Raw genomic sequence first — 18,450 nt, 5'->3', positions numbered from 1 at the left:
ACTGGAATTGCCCTCTGGAAAAGAATTTTTGCCCCAAGGTGAAACAAAAATATACTTTATTTAGCAATCTTTTAAAAATCGTACAAAGAAGATTCTAGTTTTGTTTATCAAGACATAGATGGTGAGAATCTATTCTCTCATGAAGGAGTTCCCATCATGGCTCCGTGGAAATACATCTGACTAGCATCCATGAGGACGCAGGTTCAATCCCTGGCCTTGCTCAGTGGGTTAAGGATCTGGCATTGCTGTGATTGTGGTGTAGGCCGATCCCTACCCTGGGAACCTCCATATGCTATGGGTGCAGCCCTAAAAAGACCAAAAAAAAAACAAACAAAAAAAACTGAATACACATCATAAGTGAATATATACGATGCATGTAGCTGACTAAAAGTAGACTTTAAAAGTTCATTACTGAATTGCGGGTTTCTACGGCTTGTATGTAAGTGGCTGCTCCTAAGGTACCTGAAGTACAGTTATTTTCCTACTATTTCCTATTTTCCTAACCATTTTTTACTTCCATAATCCTGTGTACATAATGGGTTGAAGCCACACTGCAAAACAAGATTTCTGAGTGCGTAGAAAGTGTCTGACCATGGAGTTTTTCTCAAGGACCATGAAATCTCAAGACAGCACTCAGATTCCGTAGCCAAAGAGGCCAAACGAGAGGAAAACCACCTTCATTTCCGTGACCCTGCTCCCCACGGGCTTCACGCAAACACCACAGCTCTACCTATTGCCCAACCCAGGGGCAGCCTCCGAGGAAAGGCCATGGCTTTCAGAGTAAAGAGGAAGGTCTGGGCTCAAATGAGCAAGACCCAGGAGGCCGACCTCAACAGCCAAGTAGCAAAACGCATCCACGGGGACCTACAGGGACAAGCGAGATGCTTACGAAGCTGGCCAGGGAGATGGCACGTGGCCAAGGGGCCAAAAACCATCTCTCACATGGTTAATCTGAGACCCAAATTCCAGCTGACTGAGGACACGAGTGAACATCCCCTGGCCATCCAGCATCCCTTCACCACCTCCCCCCCGCCCCCCACTTCTGAGTCTTTACCTCCCCTCTGAATGTGGGGGGCGGCCACCTGAGTCCTAGTCCCTAGATTCCAACGGAGCTAACCCTACTTTCAGCTCAGGCCCCACTGATCAGCAAATGACATTCTCCAGGGAGCGGTGATGGGCTGAGGGGGCGCGTGACCCCAGTGGGCGCAATCAAGACCAGTGGGAATGAACTGGTCTTCACTTGAATTATGGAGAGCATAGACTTGCTCCCTACCTCGGGGCTTGAACCTGGAGGAAAAGTAGGTGAAGCTGCTGCACCATCATTCCTCCACTAGGGGGCATGTTTAAGAAAGAGGTCCCCCTCACTACCAACAAGGAATCAGAGCAAGCAGGAGAGAGGGGGAAACTATCCTGGTGACATCCTCGGAGCATCCACTTCCAGCCACACCTGAAGCCATCCTGCCCCCTGAATTCTGCTATTACGTCAGCCAACGAATTCTTCCTTCTGTTTAATTCAGCCTGGGCTGGGTTGCCTGTCGCTTATCATCACGAGTCCAGAGGGAACTCCTGAGACTCCTCGTACCTAGTATTTATGAATACTAGACCAGGCCTGGGACCGAGGCTACCAGGTGAAAGATGCAAAGAAGTGCTGAGCCCCTAGCATGTCCCTGCTTATCAGACAGAAGAAGTGCACACGGAATTATCACGTAACCATGAAATATTCATGCTTATCCTCAACGTGGAACCTCCGATGGCTTTCCAGTGCGTTTGGAATCAGATCCAAACCACCACCTGGTCCTACAAGGTCCTGCTAAGCACCCCCGTTAGCTCTTCCGCTTCCTGGCTCATGGGTTCCAGCCACACTGAGCTGCTTTCTGCTCCCCAAACATGCCAGACCATCAGCGCTGTGATGCCGGCACCTGTCCTGCCTCGAAGGCTCTGTTTTGCAATCTCTGCACGGCTGGTTTCTTCCTGAATTTGAGGACTCTGTTCAAACGTCCGCTTCTGAGTCCCTGGCTGAGGCAGCCCTCATTGCTTGTTGTCCTTTGTTTTCTTCAAGAGCTGAAATGGTCTCACTCATTTGTTTCTTGTTTGGTGCTCTTGTCTCTCTTTCTGAATCAAGCCCACGGGAGCAGGCCCTTTGCCTCACTCACCACCACACTTGGGGACTGGCCTCGTGGTACCAAACGGGTGCTCCATAAAATTTAAGCAGCGAGGTCACAAAGGAGAGAATGCCTTGGGGTTCCAGCATCTGGAAAGGCCCCAGAGAGCCTGAAGGATGGACACACGGAAGAACGGGGGTGGAAAGGCCCTTGGAGCGAGCAGGCAGCATGCACACGGGAGGAGAGGCCAGCCGCCGCCCAAGCAGGGAGGGCAGAATGGGAGCTAAGGCCGGGAGGCAGACGGATGAGATGTCACACCAAAGGGCTCGGGACTTAGTCCCCCAGAGTGACCCGTCTGGGCAGAGTCCCCAAGAGTGACCCGTCTGGGCAGACAGAGAGGAAATCTGGGTCATTAAGACTCACCCAAAGGGAGTTCCCGTCTTGGCTCAGCGGTTAACGAATCCGACTAGGAACCATCAGGTTGTGGCTTTGATCCCTGGCCTTGCTCAGTGGGTTAAGAATCCAGTGTTGCCGTGAGCTGTGGTGTAGGTCGCAGATACGGCCTGGATCTGGCGTGGCTGTGCCTGTGGTGTAGGCTGGCAGCTACAGCTCCAATTTGACCCCTAGGGTGGGAACATTCATATGCCGTGGGAGTGGCCCTAGAAAAGGCAAAAAGACCAAAAAAAAAAAAAGACTCACCCAATGAATGTGTACTGAGGGGGGGCCTGCTTGGTCCGGCCCATGATCCGAATGTCACAAATTGCGGCTTCCGTTGAATCCCGTGGGATAAACTTAATGCACAGCCTCTTCTTTCTAAAAGCCACTTCCTCTGGAGGAAAGGACAACAAGAAAAGGTATGAGTCTTCCAGAGGTGCCCACATCTCAACCCCATGTCTCCCGTCACGTCCGGTTCCCAGCGGGCCCGGCTCCACCCTCCTGCCCTGTGCAGGCCGCAGTGGGCAGGCTCTGCATCTGTGGGGCCAGACGCCTGACATGCCCTGTCGAGGAGCAGGGCACACACACCTCTGCAAGGAGCAGCCTGGAAGAAACCCACAGCCACAGTGTGCGCACTGCTCCAGCCATCAGACTGGAACACACAGACACCCCGAGCGCTAATACAATTGACTACATGGACTTTTCCCTTTTTCACTTTAAAATTTTGTTTTCATTTTGTTTTTAAAAAATATGGACTGCATCACAAATGTGCGTGTCATCCTTGTGCAGGGGCCATGCTAATCTTCTCTATGTTGTTCCAATTTTAATATACGTGCTGCCGAGGCGAGCGCAAAAATTGTTTTTTTTTTATTGGAGTATAGTTCCTTTACAATGTGTGTTAGTTTCAGGTATACAGCCAAGTGATTCAGTTACACATATATCCACTCTTTTTCAGATTCTTTTCCCTTATAGGTCATTACAGAATATGGAGTAGAGCTCCCCGTGTTACACCGTAGGTCCTTTTTTAAAATTACTCAATGAATTTATTAATTTGTAGTTGTACAATGATCATCACAATCCAATTTTATAGGATTTCCATCCCACAACCCCAGCACATCCCCCCAGTAAGTCCTTGTTGATTATCTGTTTTGTGTATAGTCGCGAGTATGTGTTAATCCCAGACTCCTGATTTAAACTTTCCTCTCCCTTCATTCCCCTTTGGTAACCGTAAGTTTGTTCTCGAAGTCTGTCAGTCTGTTTCTGTTTTGTAAATAATTCATTTGCATCATTTTTTAGAGTCCACATTTATGTGACATCATGTGATACTTGTCTTTGTCTGACTTACTTCACTTAGTATGAAAAGCCCTAGGTCCATCCATGTTGCTGTAAATGGCCTTATTTTGTTGTTTTTTTATAGCTGAGTATATATGCATCACATCTTTTTTTATCCATTCCTCTATCGACAGACAGACATGGAGAGGGTGTGGAGAAAAGGGAACCCTCCTACACTGTTGGTGGGAATGTAAATTGGTGCAACCGCTATGGAGAACAGTATGTGGAGGTTCCTTTAAAAACTAAAAATCTATCCAGAGAAAAATGTAATTTGAAAAAATACATGCACCCCAATGTTCACTGCAGCTCTATTTACAAGAGTCAAGACATGGAAGCAACACTGTCCACTTTTTATTACCGAAATTTTCAAACACTTCCCCAAGGTAGAGAGAACAGTGAAATGAATCCCCTGTTCCCATCATCTGGTGTCAACACGGTCAGGGATGGACAAGCTGCTTTCGTCTCCTCCACCGGCTCCCTTTAGCTCTGCTGGAGACTTAAAATGACACCCCCTCCCCCCGAAACACGACCAATGTTGTGTCCCGTCACCCACCAGGATCTCAGTAGGCTTCCAGGGCAGACCTCTTTTTTGACATGACCGCCACACCATCATCATTCCTACGTGAACAATGATTCCCTAATATCATCCAGTCGTCCATATCCAGGTTTTCTCCAGGATCTCCAAAATGCCACTTAACTGCTGGTTTGTCTGGATCAAGGGCCCAACACTGAATTTGACTGTGAGGTTTTCTTTCGTTCATCTTCACAGCACTGACAGGCTGGAGAAAGCGGGTCACTCCCCTGTACTCGGCTCCGTTAGACTGAGCTCAGACTGTTTAGCGGGACACTTCGGGGGCCGTGCCTGTCTGTCCCAAGGCGTCACAGTGCTGGGCCTGGAGTCCAGCTGGGCCACCCTCGTGGGTTCCGGCGCTGTCAGCCTGGCGCCTCGGTTACAGTCTCCGACGAAAGTGCTCTCGGCGGTTTTCTCATCCTCTGATGACTGTTGTCTAGATCCGTCATTTCATTCACAGGATCGAAACGGCAATTTTCGAATTCTGTCATTCCTTCTGCCTTTATTAGCTAAAATATTTCCAGATAAAAATAACTTTTGTATTTCAACTACTTGGTCTCCCTGAAACCCGCTGTTACGTAAAAGGATAGATAGAAATGTGATCCTTCTCTCTTATTTATCAAGTCTTGGAGTAATGAGTTGGGGCCCTAGCAACCATCCATGGTGACCAACTAGGTGATTCTGTTTGTTCATTTGTGGTTTTTAAACACAAGTTTCAATCAAATGTGGCCATTCAATAGATGAATCAGACAGATCTGAGCTGAAATTTCAACTCCAATTTTCCAACACCATCATCTTAGGCAAGTGATTTAATTTCTCTGTGCCTTGGTTGCATCATCTGTAAAAGGGAGTTATTGAAAAGCCCATTCCATGGGGACAGTGAGTGGATGAAATGTGATGACACACATGTTTCACTCAGCCCAGTGCCTGGCACACAGTAAGTGCTCAATAAAGGGTAACTGTCATTATTCTAAGTGAGCCTCTAGTACACAATGTATGTCAGGGTTTGGCACTGATTTTCAAGACCTTTCAATTCTGTGGCAAGAAATAAGCACCTTTAAATCAGGGAGCAGGATAAAGAGGGAAACGCAGTCTTGCTGCTGATCTTGATTTTACCAAAGGGAGATGAGAATCAGGTGCTGATACGCTGGGGGAGCCAGATGGAAATGTAGAAACCTTGTGGGTTCTTTTTCTTGTTTCTTTCTTTTTTTCTTTTTCCTTTTTTGCTTTTTAGGGCTGTACCCGTGGCATATGGAGGTTCCCAGGCCAGGGATCCAATCGGAGCTACAGCTGCCAGCCTACGCCACAGCCACAGCAATGCAGGATCTGAGCTGTGTCTGCGACCTACACCACAGTTCATGGCAATGCCAGATCCCTAACCCACTGAGCAAGACCAGGGATGGAACCCGCAACCTCATGGTTCCTAGTCGGATTTGTTTCCGCTGCGCCACGGCGGGAACTCCGGGTTCTTTTTCTAGGGGAGGCAACTAAGGGCTAGCTCAGATCCTCTGGCTGTGAGTAATAACACTGGATGCTGAATCCAGACCCCAAACACTGTATCCAAGAAAGCAGGGGTGGTATCCTGGGGGGAAACCGACCACAGCCACCCTGCAGCCTCAACAACTATTCACAAGATCAGGCCTTTGAAAGCGTGAAGGAGCCAAGGGCTTTCCTCAAGGTAAACAAGAAGCAGGTATTTTATGTGCTTGCTGTGCCAGCTGCTCTTTGCTCCGTTCCTCCATCTACAGCAAACTCGGGGTAAGAGATGGAGCCACTAATTACAGATGCTTAAATAGGCCTGATTTTAAGTAAACATATTACACAGAGTCAATAGAAATGTGTTCAGTCATGCTAATGAACACAGAGAAAGGACACAGCACTTTACTAAAGCAAACAGTCTTCCAGTTTTTAAGTGCTATATGGATTGCAACAAATTGTACTTTAATTACAGGAGTCTTATCTTTTTGGCTTATTTTATAAAATCAGGGCCTTAAATGCTCTCAAACTTCAGAGAGCTCACCAGAGGTTTATCTGCTCAGCTTGGGTTCACCTGGACCTAGGTAAAGACCCCCCGGAATGACCATGGGACCCTAAATGAATAGGTGACCCTAAAGCCACTCTCCCCTGTGTGATAAGACACCGTTCGGAAGTGCTAGGACCCCACTTTAGAATGTCCTTGGGGCAGCAGCCGATGTACCCCCAGGCTCAGGGGATAGACTCCCCATTCAGGATCACAGGGCCCCATTGCAGCTGGATCATGGGCCCAGGCAGGACTCAGCCCTGGGCCTCCATGCTTAACTGGTTCAACAAATTGAGAGGAAAATGCAGAATGAGAAATCCCTTGTGGCTCTACAGTATATCAATATAAAGCCATTTTAAGCCACTCAGTTGTCAAAAAGAATGACCATGCACATTTTAAAACTAAGAAAAACACAAGGGAAAAGAAGGAAATTAATACAAGTCCACAAGGCAATTTTGGTTCTTAAGCAGACCATCCATATAAGAAGGAGCAAAAGTAGCAAGCCAACACTCGTGAAAATGTTCTGTCTTGCTAATAAATAGTTAAGCGAAAATTAACTAAAATCCAAATGGTAAAACTAAATACAAATTTTAAAACCTAAGCTTGGCAGGCCCATGGAAAACAGATCAAGCTGGTACCACTAGTGACCACGTGGACTGAATTTCTGGAGGTTAATTTGGCAACAGAGAGCACTAAAGCTTATCTTACTGAGCCCATCCTCTGAACAAGGCACTGGGTATGGCAGGTACCTTAGGTGATTCAAAGATGAATTAAACATGGACCCTGGCCTCAAAGAAGGAGGTAAATAGCAAAGATATGGAAAAAACAAACAAACAAACAAACATGTACACGGCTATAACACATGCAAACACAACAATATGAGGTGGGTAACATCCATTTTACAGATGAGGAAACTTAGGCCCAGGAACGTGACGTCACTTGCCAGGGTCCCTCATTTGTAAGTGGCAGAGCCAGACTCAATATTAGGCGAGTCCAACTCCAGAGCCCAAGTTCGGTCTGTCCTAAGGGAGGTAAAGAAGGGAATTCAGAGCAAAGATGTCCACACCAAAGCCTGGGCATCAGTGTTCAGGGCAGCATTATCCATAAGAACCCAAAGCGAAACAACTGAGACGTCCGTCAATTAAATGGATAAGGAAAATGGTGCATCCACAGAATAGGATGTTAATCAGCAGTAAAAAAGGAACGCAGTGCTGACATGCTACAGTGTGGACCTACCAAGAAAACATGATGCCAAGTGAAAGAAGTCAGACACAAAAGGCGACAGGCCGTATGGTTATATGGCTTATGTGAAATGTCCAGAACACGCAAATCTATACAGAAAGTAGAGCAGCGGCTGCCTAGGGAGGGCAGGGGGTAGGGTGGTAGGGGCTGGGGAGAAATGGAGAAGGACTGCTAATGGGTATGCAGTTTCTTTTGGGGTCATGAGATGTTCTAAAATTGATTATGGTAATGGTTGCACGACTCTGTGACTATACGAAAAACCACTGAATTGTAGCTTTAAACAGGGAAATGGTAGGTGGTAGATGAATTATATCTCAGTAAGGCTATTATTCCAAAACTCCAATACAGAAATATATAAAAATCTATCTATAAAAGGTGCTTCAACACATGCCTTTTCAGAGTGGTACTGTGTCAAAAGTGTGGGGGGGGGGTTACCCTCGCGTGTGTAGTCGAGTTATTCCCCTACTTCTAGATGCGTAACCTTGGATAGAGTCTTTTGTCCCTAAGCAGGTTTCCTCACATGCGAAATGCGTATCATAATACCCACCTCTGAAGGGGGTCTTCTGAAGATTAAATGAGGTCAAGTAAGTATAGCATTCATTACTGAGTCTAGCAAACAGTAAAATACATACTAAATATCAACTATTATGATTACTAGCCAATACATTTAGAGATAACAACTAAAAGCAGCCCAAGGTGCAAAAGTGTGGAGAGTATTAAGTAAAGTCTGCTAGACAATGGAATCCATTTCTTTCATTAAAACAAGAGCTATGTGGGATCTGTGTGGATATGGAAAGTCTGGTCTGTAAGGAATGCTTGCAAGAAAAGAGCAAAAAACAAAAACAAAAACAAAAAAAGCAGGTAGGTACAAAATAGGACTAACTATGGAAAAATAAAGTGTGTGTGACAAACCATGAGGTGCAGAGTTTCACAGACGAAGAAAGGACCCTCTGTATTTGGTTTTTATTTTCTGCATCAATGTTGCGGCTATCCTAAAGTTGATCATAAGTAATTTAAAATAAAACGAGTTAGGCTACAGCACATCAAAGTGAGGAGGCTCAACTATCCAGAGGTTTTCCAGCACTATTTTTTCTTTTTTTCGGGGGCGGGGGGGGGGCATGCCGATGGCATGCGGAAGTTACCAGGCCGGGGATCGAACCCAAGCCACAGCAGCGAGCACACAGTGTACTTAACCCACAGAGCCACCCGGGAACTCCTTTCTGGCACCATGGAACAAATGCTGTGCGTGACAAGAATCATGAGGAGCCCCAGGACCACACGACGCTCCCAACATGACCACTCGGCGAGGAGTTGCTCAGGGATCGGAGTCGTCCCTCAATTTTGACTCTAACTTGCAGTCTTTCCGACTTTGCTTGTGTGCTCCGAGAGCCCCAAATGGGGATATTATCGCACTTGTATTCCCTGGGCGTCTTTTGATTTCTTCCTTTTGCTTCTGGGTCTCATGCCAAGCTTGGCTTCAGCAACACCGCAGGGAGGATGGGCGAAGGACAAACTCGCGCCAGATTCTCCACTTCCTTCCTGGGGGCGCCGATTCAGCGGCGAGCACCGTTCTGGGAGGACAGGACATTCTGCGCCTTTTCACGCTGCTGCCCACATCGCCGCAAACTCCTTAGAGAACCGAGGCGGACGTGGGTCAAACGCAGCAGGGTTTACTCACGGGCGTGCAGTAAGGCCTCCTAAAATGTTTCTGAAGAAAAAATGCACGTAAAAATGCCTAAAACTATACCTGGAGCCAGAAAACTTTCCCCGTGAAGAGCGGTACTAAAGGCTGACTCACGTGTGTCCACGGTCTCCTGAATCGGGATGAAGCCTACAGGCAGAGTGTCCTTGATGTCAATGAGCTTCATATCCACTAGCACGTTCCCTAAATGACTCTTGGGGGAAAGAAAAGAGATACAGACTATTAATCTGAACACGCCTGTGGTTGGTGTGCCATTCTGGCTTCAAAAGGCAGATTTAACACAATGACTCGTGCCGCTTTACGACAGCAGGTTAATTAGAGTAGGTGCCACTGAACGCTCCCCGGGGGTTACACAGGGACTCTGGTGGCCCCCGGGAAGGAATTTCATCTGTGCAACCTCAAAGCCACTCACTCAGAGGTGGCCTTGGTTACAGCAAGACAGTGCAGCACCCCAGGAGATGCCTGAGATGTAACCCAGCAGAGGGCAGCTGTGCACACACGTCCCAGGACCACACGGCTGCTCGGCCCTGAGCACCAGCTCCCGGGGAGCTGCATCTGAGCCTCACAGAACCAATGACACTAAGTGGGCACCAGTCTGCACAGCGACACACATCCGTGGCTAGTTACAGTCTGTAAAAACCCACGAATCATAAACTAATAGAGTGAACAGCCCTGCAGCCTCAATATTACACATCTTCTCCAATGACATGCACAGGGGCCTCTTAAAGTTTCTACTCAGTGGTAGTACAAGGGGGCCACAGTGTGCAGTTCCCATAACCAGTGCAAAAATATCTTCAAAGACAGCGCGCCACTCTGTAACTGCAAGAGAGAATTTTCTGCAAACACACTGGCACTTGCAGCTCACATTTCAAGCTAAAGAAACGAGCATTAAAGAGATCTACCCTATAACTTAAATATGTGGGGCCACCTCAGAGATTTCATTAAAATCTTCAGAGTCATTTGCAAGCGAGCTCCCCCTCTCACTAGTTAGAACCAGTTTAAAAGAAGAATTACGGCTTCTGATCCCAAGTCCCTCCTGTCAGCATACGAGCAGTGCACTGGGCATGCCCGTCTTCCACGAGTGCCCCAGCCACACAAGCCCCCACGAGCACACTCCCAGTGCACCTGTTCTGTGTTTCTGGTCGAGCCACCCCCCTGCCCCCCTCCCCACCCCCACAACTCCACAGGCTGTCCTGCTCAGAGAAGGGTGTGCACCCCCACCTCTGGGCCCCCCGACCCCACCCTGCCCAGTGTCAACACCATCCCTGAAAGTCAATCAGGAATTCCTATCATCTAAACTCTATGCTACATTCTCTCTTGACATCTCGATTTTCCTTCATATCAATTTATAATGGCATATTTGTGAGGTTTTTAATTAATATCTGCTTCCCTGCTAGAGTTTAAGAACCAAGAGGCCCAAAACTACCTCTGCTCTACTATGTATCCAAGCCTAGCATAGATCTTGGCACACAGCAGGTGCTCGGTAATTATTTGCTGAAAAAATTCATGGTGTTTTTGGGTATGCTTTCAGCCAGATGGGCCAGAAATCATATTGGATTTGCTTGCTGAGTCTAAACAATATCAGTAACAATATTAAAAGTATCTTTAATAAAAGCATTATACACCAAGAGTACACAGATGAAACAAATTTCTGAAATTTAATCGCGAAGGTCAAAGTGTCCACTGTATACCATGACAAGTGTTTTCAAGGCACTACGGTCACACGACCGTCTCTCTCAAACTATGATAAGTGCCAAGGGTTTCATATTATTACGTTTCTGGTTGCTGGGTCTCAGGAAAACAATGCACAGAGCGGGGCAGCAAGTGGAAAGTGGAAGCCTCACTAATGCGGAATAAATCTCTGGCCATGTAGGCAGGGTCTGAACCATTAACCCAACTCGCAAACATCAGCTGCTTTCAGAATCGCCTGATCTAATCTATCATAATTTTTTTTCATGGCAGTTGCTTTTCCATGTCATCACTGCTTTCTGCATTGAGAAATTAACAACTGGGTATGTTTTCCTGCCCCATAGATGGATGAGCATTCATCAATATCCTTCTCAAACGTCGCCTACTTGACAAGTTGGGTTTTACGGAAGTCAACTGCAAACCACTTAGCGACCTCACCCTCTACACTCTACAAATGTCCCTGATCATAAAACCAGAACATCAGTGGTGCAGCCATGAAAAAAAAAAAAAAAAAGCATTAAAAAAAACAAACAAAAAAAACCCCTTCTGTGCATACGAAAGGGGAGGCTGTCCTGTCAAAGCTTCCAGAAGCCCCAGTCTGGTCCCTCCGCACGCGGGCTGCCGCCACACCGGGTTTAATACAGTAGGTCTGCGACACCATTAATTCTGCTTGTTCCTCTCCCCTCCCCCATCCCGCGCTCTTTCATTTCCTCCTCATAAATATGAAGAACGTATTCCCAATCCTTGTTGAGCAAATGATTCATGCCAAAAGCCCAATATGCACTGACTCAGGGTATTTATATTGTCTCTGGTAGCCAGTATTTGCTAGTATACTGTAATTATTTTTGACAACCTTGCATTTAAGGTAGCCACAGATAACCAACTTAATATTCAAATGTTCATAAATCCTTCTGTTTAATATCCTCCCTACCTAATCTATGTACATTATTATTACAGGTAATGCAGAAAGTACAGGGCATGAAAAGTGCAATTAATCTCGATCCTTCCCCAGGAAGCAATGTCACTCCAAAGCCAGGTTTCTGTATTAATAGCATTATTGGGGAAAAGGAATTTAGGTTCCAAAGGAGTCTCCCCAAACTCCTACACGAGGAGTCTCAAGTCGCCTAATTAAAAATCTGTCCAGTCTGGAGACTGCACATCCCTCCTTTGCAACCGTAAGAAATCACACCATGCAAAGTCTCAGCTCTGACAGCAGGGCCGGGACAGACTGGCTAGAACAGATCACAATACGCTTTATTCCTCTCTCCTCCTTAGGCTGCATCCCTCTGGATCTCACTGCAGGACCCATTCATGGTTTCTTCTGAAAGTAAAATGCACCGCAGCTCCTAGATGGCCTCAAAGGAGAGGCAGAGGACTCTCCCACTGCCCTTGTCCTCCTCTCGCACCCCCTCATCACACCCCCCCACCACGCCCAGCCCTCACAGAGTGAGACGCACAGAGCAGGCACTCAGTGAACAGTTCCCGAATGTTCGACAAATGTCGACTAAATCAAGGTATTTTCTATCATCCACTTACCCGTGACTCCTAAAATTAATGAATAAGCCTGGTGATTGCTATCACTTTCAGGCTTGTCACTGTCCCCACTCCGCAAGATCGGGGGCTCTTCTGACCCAGGGTACCAACACCTCACAGCCTTTAAGGAAACGCCCCAAAAACGAGACATCGAAAAGGACCAAGGGGATGGCGGCTGTCCTCTGAGGCCAAGGTCTCCTCTTCCGTACGAGAGGCCAAGGCTGAGCAGGGGTCAGGGGAGAATTCATGACACCATGGGGCAGAGCAAGGGTGTGAACAGGAGGTGTCGTCTCGTGGTCCTGAGTGGAGTGGTGCACTGAGAGGGGGGCCCATGGGCAGAACAGAGGTGACAGAAGCCCAGGAAGGCAGACAGTTTCACAAGGGCCCAGGTGAACCCCAGGGATGAAGGGGAGGAGGGTGCGCTGTATGGGGACAAGGACGTGGGAGGGAGCCAGCCTGCAGACCTGCTCCTGGGGTCTCCTTGGCTGCACCCTGGAGAATCGCAGGCTCGGCTCTGGGACGGGCCCTCCTCCACCAGAAACTCTACAGCAAGGGGTTATTCCTCTTAATTTTGGTGGGAAAAATTTAAAGCAACGAGTTCTCCCCACTCCTGAGTGTGTTAGGGATCCCCCCCCTAACTAAGAACAGGGACGACAGGGGGGCCCTGCGCGGGTACGCACAGAAAACACCGCAGGGACGCGTGGGGAGCCACAACAGGACCGTGGGCTGCGGGGTTTGTGACGGAGGGAGAGACTGTCCCCTTCCATGCTTCTGAATAAGGATGTTCCATCCACCTGATTTTTTATTTATAAAGCATAAACAGATAGTACTGCTAGAACAAAACTTATAAAAATACTTCCCACCTGATTATTTTTTTTTTTTTGATTTTGGGTCCCAAATAAAATGTCACCCCTAAAAATGAGACTCTGCTTCCTCTTTGGGGTTCGGGACGATAGGGAACCTTGGACAAGCATGAAACTCCCTGGTGTCTGGAGAGGAGCTGGTGCTTCAAGAGGCTGTGTGAGGTCGGAGGCGATGTGCCTGCAGGGGGCCGAGGGCAGCCCTCGCACAGCGCGGATGCGCACGAAAGCCACTCCTCTCTCTTCTGAGCCACCCGCCGGAGTGCCTTATGGGAAGGGCGCTAGTGAGTGTCTTTACAGTGTCCTAATGTGTGGCCTTGTGTATTAAAGCCACACGGTAAAGGAAATCTGCATGCGTGGTGGGCACCCGCCTGCAGAAGCAATGAAACGTCGTCCGAGGTCACAGAGGGACGCCGGGAGGAAGCCCACCAGGCCACGTCTGGGGGAAAGGGCTGACCACGTGGCATCCTTCTAGCTGTGCCCGCTCCCAGCTGGGGTCAGCTTTAAGGCCAGTTCCACAGGCAAACACTCACATCCATACCAGCCCGGGGTCTGTGACGTGGAGGAAGGGCAGGCAGAGGAGAGCCGCGAGAGCCACTCCCCGGCTCCCTTTGGAGAAGACGGTTTTAGTGGAATTCACTGCACACTTGGGTACGGGGTTGATAAGGCTGTTAATAAATGAAACACAGCACTAGCCGCTGATTCTACCCCGGTCACTGAAACTACAGATAAATGAACATGGTGATGAAAACAGACCACAACCAAAAAACGAGGAAATCTCAAACAGGAGAGTCAGTGAGCTGTGCTCACTCAGCAAACGGAAAGCCACCCCTAGACTTACATTTTCTTTGGAAAATGATCTTGTGAAACACAGGTATCTGGTAACCTTGGATTTAAATAAGCCGTCTTTCCAGAGGTCAGCATCCACGCCATCTGCTGTCTGCGCAACCTACACCAAAGAGACGGAGAAGAGGACGGCAGGTAAGGCGAGATGCAGCTGAGGGCTGTGCGAGCAGCTTCGTCGTACCTGGGCCAATTAACACCGGCCCCAACTCTCCTGGCATCTCATTAGTCCCTTTCACGACGCCCTGGGAAGAGATTTTCCAAGAGGGGCAAAGGGGGAGTGTGAAAAATACAACTTCTAAAAATACTGTCCCCAGGGAAGCCATTGATTAAAGACACCCTGACAAAAACGGTTCTAATGAGAAAAGGAGCAACTTTGTTGTAATGGACCAAGAAGGGACGGGAGGAGTCAGCACATTAAGCTGCTCATTCCCACTTCCTTGGGGACGCGGCGCGGGGCGCAGAACAAGTCCGATGGCATGTGAGAGGTCACCTGAGGGGACCCACCGGCCCGCCCGCCCGAGGATGCGGCGGCGCCTCCGGCTCCAGGCGCCTGGGACCGGCCAGGCTGCCTCCGCGAGGTCAGCGGGCTCTCTGGCGCCCTGGGCCGCAGGGGTCAGGGAATTGGCTCCCCACTGTTTCCTCCTGGTACAGGCTCTGCGCGTGGTATTCGAGGTTGGAAACTGCCTCATGAGAGGAAAATGAAAAAAGCCTTGGTCGCCTATTTAGAATCTAAGAAGCCACCTTCTCGTGTGCGGCCTTGGAAATGTCCCTCTAAGAAGGGCTCAAGGACGAAGCCAGCCTTGGTCGGAGTCTTGCAGGACCTGTGTGCTGGCCCACGGCCCAGGGCTGTTGGGGGGGAGAGAGGTGACAAGGAGACTGGAGCGGAGGGAGGAAGGCTGGCCGGCGACGGCCCTCCCCGCCTTTCTCTCCAGATGCTCAGGGCCCGGTCTGCTTCCTCCCTCAGCCGCCAAAGAGGGCAGCGTTACAGCCTCACGGCATCATGTCAGAGTTAATCAACCTTCCACACCCTGGCTGGACCCCGACGATGGGGGGACCTTGGGGAAGACTGGGGAGCAGCGCCCCTTTGGGGATGAGCTCCTCACTGCTTGTCCTTTTGAGGCTGAGACTTTGGGAAGCCGTCCTTGAGCTGACAAGCTCCCCGTCGGCCTCACAAACTGCTCAAAGCACCTCCGTTCTTTACACAACAACTGCCCTGATTCAGCCCTGTCACGTGCACAGGCCAGGGGTGTGGGGGCAGCTCTACTGGGAAGGTTCCAGAGCTCCCAGGGCTGCATTCTCCAAGGGGGCCTCAGAAAAGCAAAGGCCAAACGTCAGAAGAAAAACACTTTTTTTTGGACCTAACAATTGTAAGCTAGCAAATGAACAAAGGGAAAAGAAAGGTCCTTATGCTACATATGCAAATATGTCTGACCTGAAATCCGAAGGAGGAAGGAATGGTAGGGGGAGGTCTCAGGGACTGTTTGGTCCAAGTGTGTCACCCCCATGGACAGAAACACAATGGAACAGGGTCAGGCCTTATCAGCACTTTTTCCCACCATGGTTGGTCTCAATAAACTTTTTTGGAAAACATGAGATTTAAAGCAGTGGCCCCAACTCTCCCCCACCAGGGATCCCTTGTGCTTTGTTCTCTCCCACGGGGATGGAAAAAGCCAGGCCTGGCTCAGTGGGGGCACTAGGGAAGTGGCCCTGGTGTGACAGGCTGGCCTTTGTAGCTTGTCCTCCCTGGAGCAACAAGATGGGCCCAGAGTGTGTTTCCAACCCAAGCACACACAGGCACATACTAACCACAACTCCTCCCACTCCAAGTTAGACGAGCTACAGATAAGTGACGTGTGCCCTGCAGGGGTTCATGTCTAGACTCTGACCTTGTGAACTCAGCCCTGAGTCCCAGGATGGGGTGGGGGTGGGGGGCACGCCTGGGGCAGAGGCCGTGCTCCAGGTGCATCAGACCTGAACCCGACAGCCTGAGGCTTCCGCAAGCCCCTCCCCTGAGGGCACTATGGGGACAGAGGGAAGGTGCAGGTATCCTGCCTCACAGCTCACCCGGGACACCCACAAAGCCAGGGCCCACGTGTCTAAGGCAACATGAGGACGTCTGGTCTGACAGCCAATCACGTATGGTTCATCAGGATTCAGAAAGCCCTGAATGGGCATACAGGGCTCAGCTCCATGCTCTGGTCCTCTGGGATTCCTTCCCCATCTCTGAGACCAGACTTGGTCTTCAAACACAAATTACGTCCCTGTGTGATCCATGCAGACCTGCCTCCGACAGCCCCACCCCCAGACTGACTCTAAGTTTCACGAGGACAAGGATAGTGCCTCATTTATCCCCCGCACTAAGCACAGCGCCTGATACATCTGGGCTCAATCCAACCTTGCTGAAGGAATGAATGAACAAATCAGCCCGTCGATCTGGAGCAAAGAGGGAAAAATGTGGAACCCCGAGAGCTCCTAGAGTAAGGTGATGCAAATGTTCAAAAATGAAACGTCTAGGATTTGATCCCTTGAGCTGATGTACCCCCTTCAAAATCACCACTCTAAGGCCGCATCCCCATTTCAATAACGAGGCCATTTACCCTTCCGGTTTTCTTTATTCTTATTATCAATATTATTATTAGGGCCGCACCCATGGTATATAGAGGTTCCCATGCTAGGGGTTGAATCAGAGCTGTAGCTGCCAGCCTACACCACAGCCACAGCAACGTGGGATCCAAGCTGCGTCTGTGACCTACCCCACAGCTCATGGCAACGCCAGATCCTTAACCCACTGAGCGCGGCCAGGGATGGAACCTGGTCCTCATGGATGCTAGTCAGATCCATTTCCACTGAGCCATGACAGGGACTCCTCTTTCGGTTTTCTTACTTGTACCCTGCCTTGGTCCCCAAGATGACCAGAGCCTGTCCGATGCTGCCGTGGGCTAGAGCCCCCGAGTGTCTGTCACAGGGCTTCTCACGCTCGCTCTTCTCCGCTACACTCACACTCTCAGGCCCTCCCCCTGCCCAGCATCTTCCCGGGTAGGGGAGCCATGGGAGGAGAAGGCGGGCAGTGATAAATTGGACACATGGATTTATCTTTCTTCTCTGCCAATGTTTTTCTAAAATGACAATCAAACGGAATGACAACCAAACAGAATGACAATCAAATGGAATGAAGCCACTAAAATAAAGAAAGGAATACAACACAAGAGATGTGTGGAAAGTGGAAGGTCCGGGGTTAAGCAGAGTGGAGGGGGTGACACCCCAGGGCTCCAAGCCACCAGATACCCTGGGGACGAGGGTGGAGGGCCTGGACGTGGGTGCGTGCGAGTTTAGGGCTGAGACAGGGAGACTGGATTAGACCTGTAAATAAAAGCGGTTAAACTCCCAGATCCCCACCCCTGTTTCGGAAATACTTTCTGAGGAAAGGGAACCAGTAAGGCTCAGGGCGTCCTGACCAGCCTGGTGGGAAAGAGGAAGTAAGACTCCAGCATGAAACCTGGGGGTTAGCTATGCACACTGAACGGCCACTGAACACTGGGCCCCCTCCAGGCTCACCCTCCTTCCTGGTTCTGGCTTTGGCAGCCAAGAGTACCCCCGAAATGCTGGAAACTGAAGGATGCGTCTCTGGAGAAACTACGAGTGTCACGGAGAAGACCAGCACACATGGACGCAGGGGTCCCCTGCTGCCAAAGCTAGCTCCCTGCTGCATCACCTGCAGTGCAGCCCATCGGGCATCGGGCCCCACCACCGCCTCAGAGCACCAACCCCCAGAGCCAGCCCCTCAGTCTTAAATATGACACACTGACAACAAAGGACCACCACGCACTGGGGGGAAGTCTCGAATATGAAAGAGAGGGCCCGAATTATTAGAAAAAGGGGAACTTGAAAAATAGCACAGATCACATGAGGAAGCAATGTGCAGGACAGGCTGACCAAGAAATAAGCGGCATAGTCAGATTATCCAGAAATATGGAGACAGCCAAAGGAAGGAAAATGTGAGAAAAGTGTGTGTGTGTGTGTGTGTGTGTGTGTGTGTGTGTGTGTGTAACTGGGTCTTATATGCATGTAAGAATGTGTGTACACATACATGTATAACAGCAGAAACTGATGACACATTG

The 18,450-nt window shown here is 49.3% G+C and overlaps 1 protein-coding gene and 1 non-coding gene across 16 annotated transcripts in view; both read right to left on the bottom strand.

Annotated features, from left to right (window-relative positions):
- The window catches only part of MVB12B (multivesicular body subunit 12B), a 492,693-nt gene that overhangs the window by 107,098 nt on the left and 367,145 nt on the right, over positions 1-18,450 (bottom strand). For all 15 annotated transcript variants that reach the window (XM_084996616.1, XM_084996598.1, XM_084996539.1 and 12 more), the window contains 3 exons: positions 14,328-14,435; positions 9,501-9,597; positions 2,802-2,931 (listed from right to left, as the gene is read on the bottom strand). In XM_084996616.1, the coding sequence (XP_084852742.1) occupies positions 2,802-2,931; positions 9,501-9,597; positions 14,328-14,435 (335 nt within the window). The remainder of the gene's footprint in view (positions 1-2,801; positions 2,932-9,500; positions 9,598-14,327; positions 14,436-18,450) is intronic.
- On the bottom strand, positions 3,282-3,388 carry LOC146407277 (U6 spliceosomal RNA). Its single transcript, XR_014833246.1, has one exon. It is a non-coding gene; the product is annotated as a U6 spliceosomal RNA (small nuclear RNA).

The sequence above is a fragment of the Sus scrofa genome, chromosome 1 (assembly GCF_054392235.1).
Source record: "Sus scrofa isolate SSC_HxYL_T2T_F1_AM1 chromosome 1, Sscrofa_HxYL_maternal_Yorkshire_Landrace_v2.0, whole genome shotgun sequence".
Taxonomy (NCBI): domain Eukaryota; kingdom Metazoa; phylum Chordata; class Mammalia; order Artiodactyla; family Suidae; genus Sus; species Sus scrofa.
The sequence above is the reverse complement of the archived record's forward strand: the minus strand, read 5'-3'. Positions and strand labels throughout refer to the sequence as shown.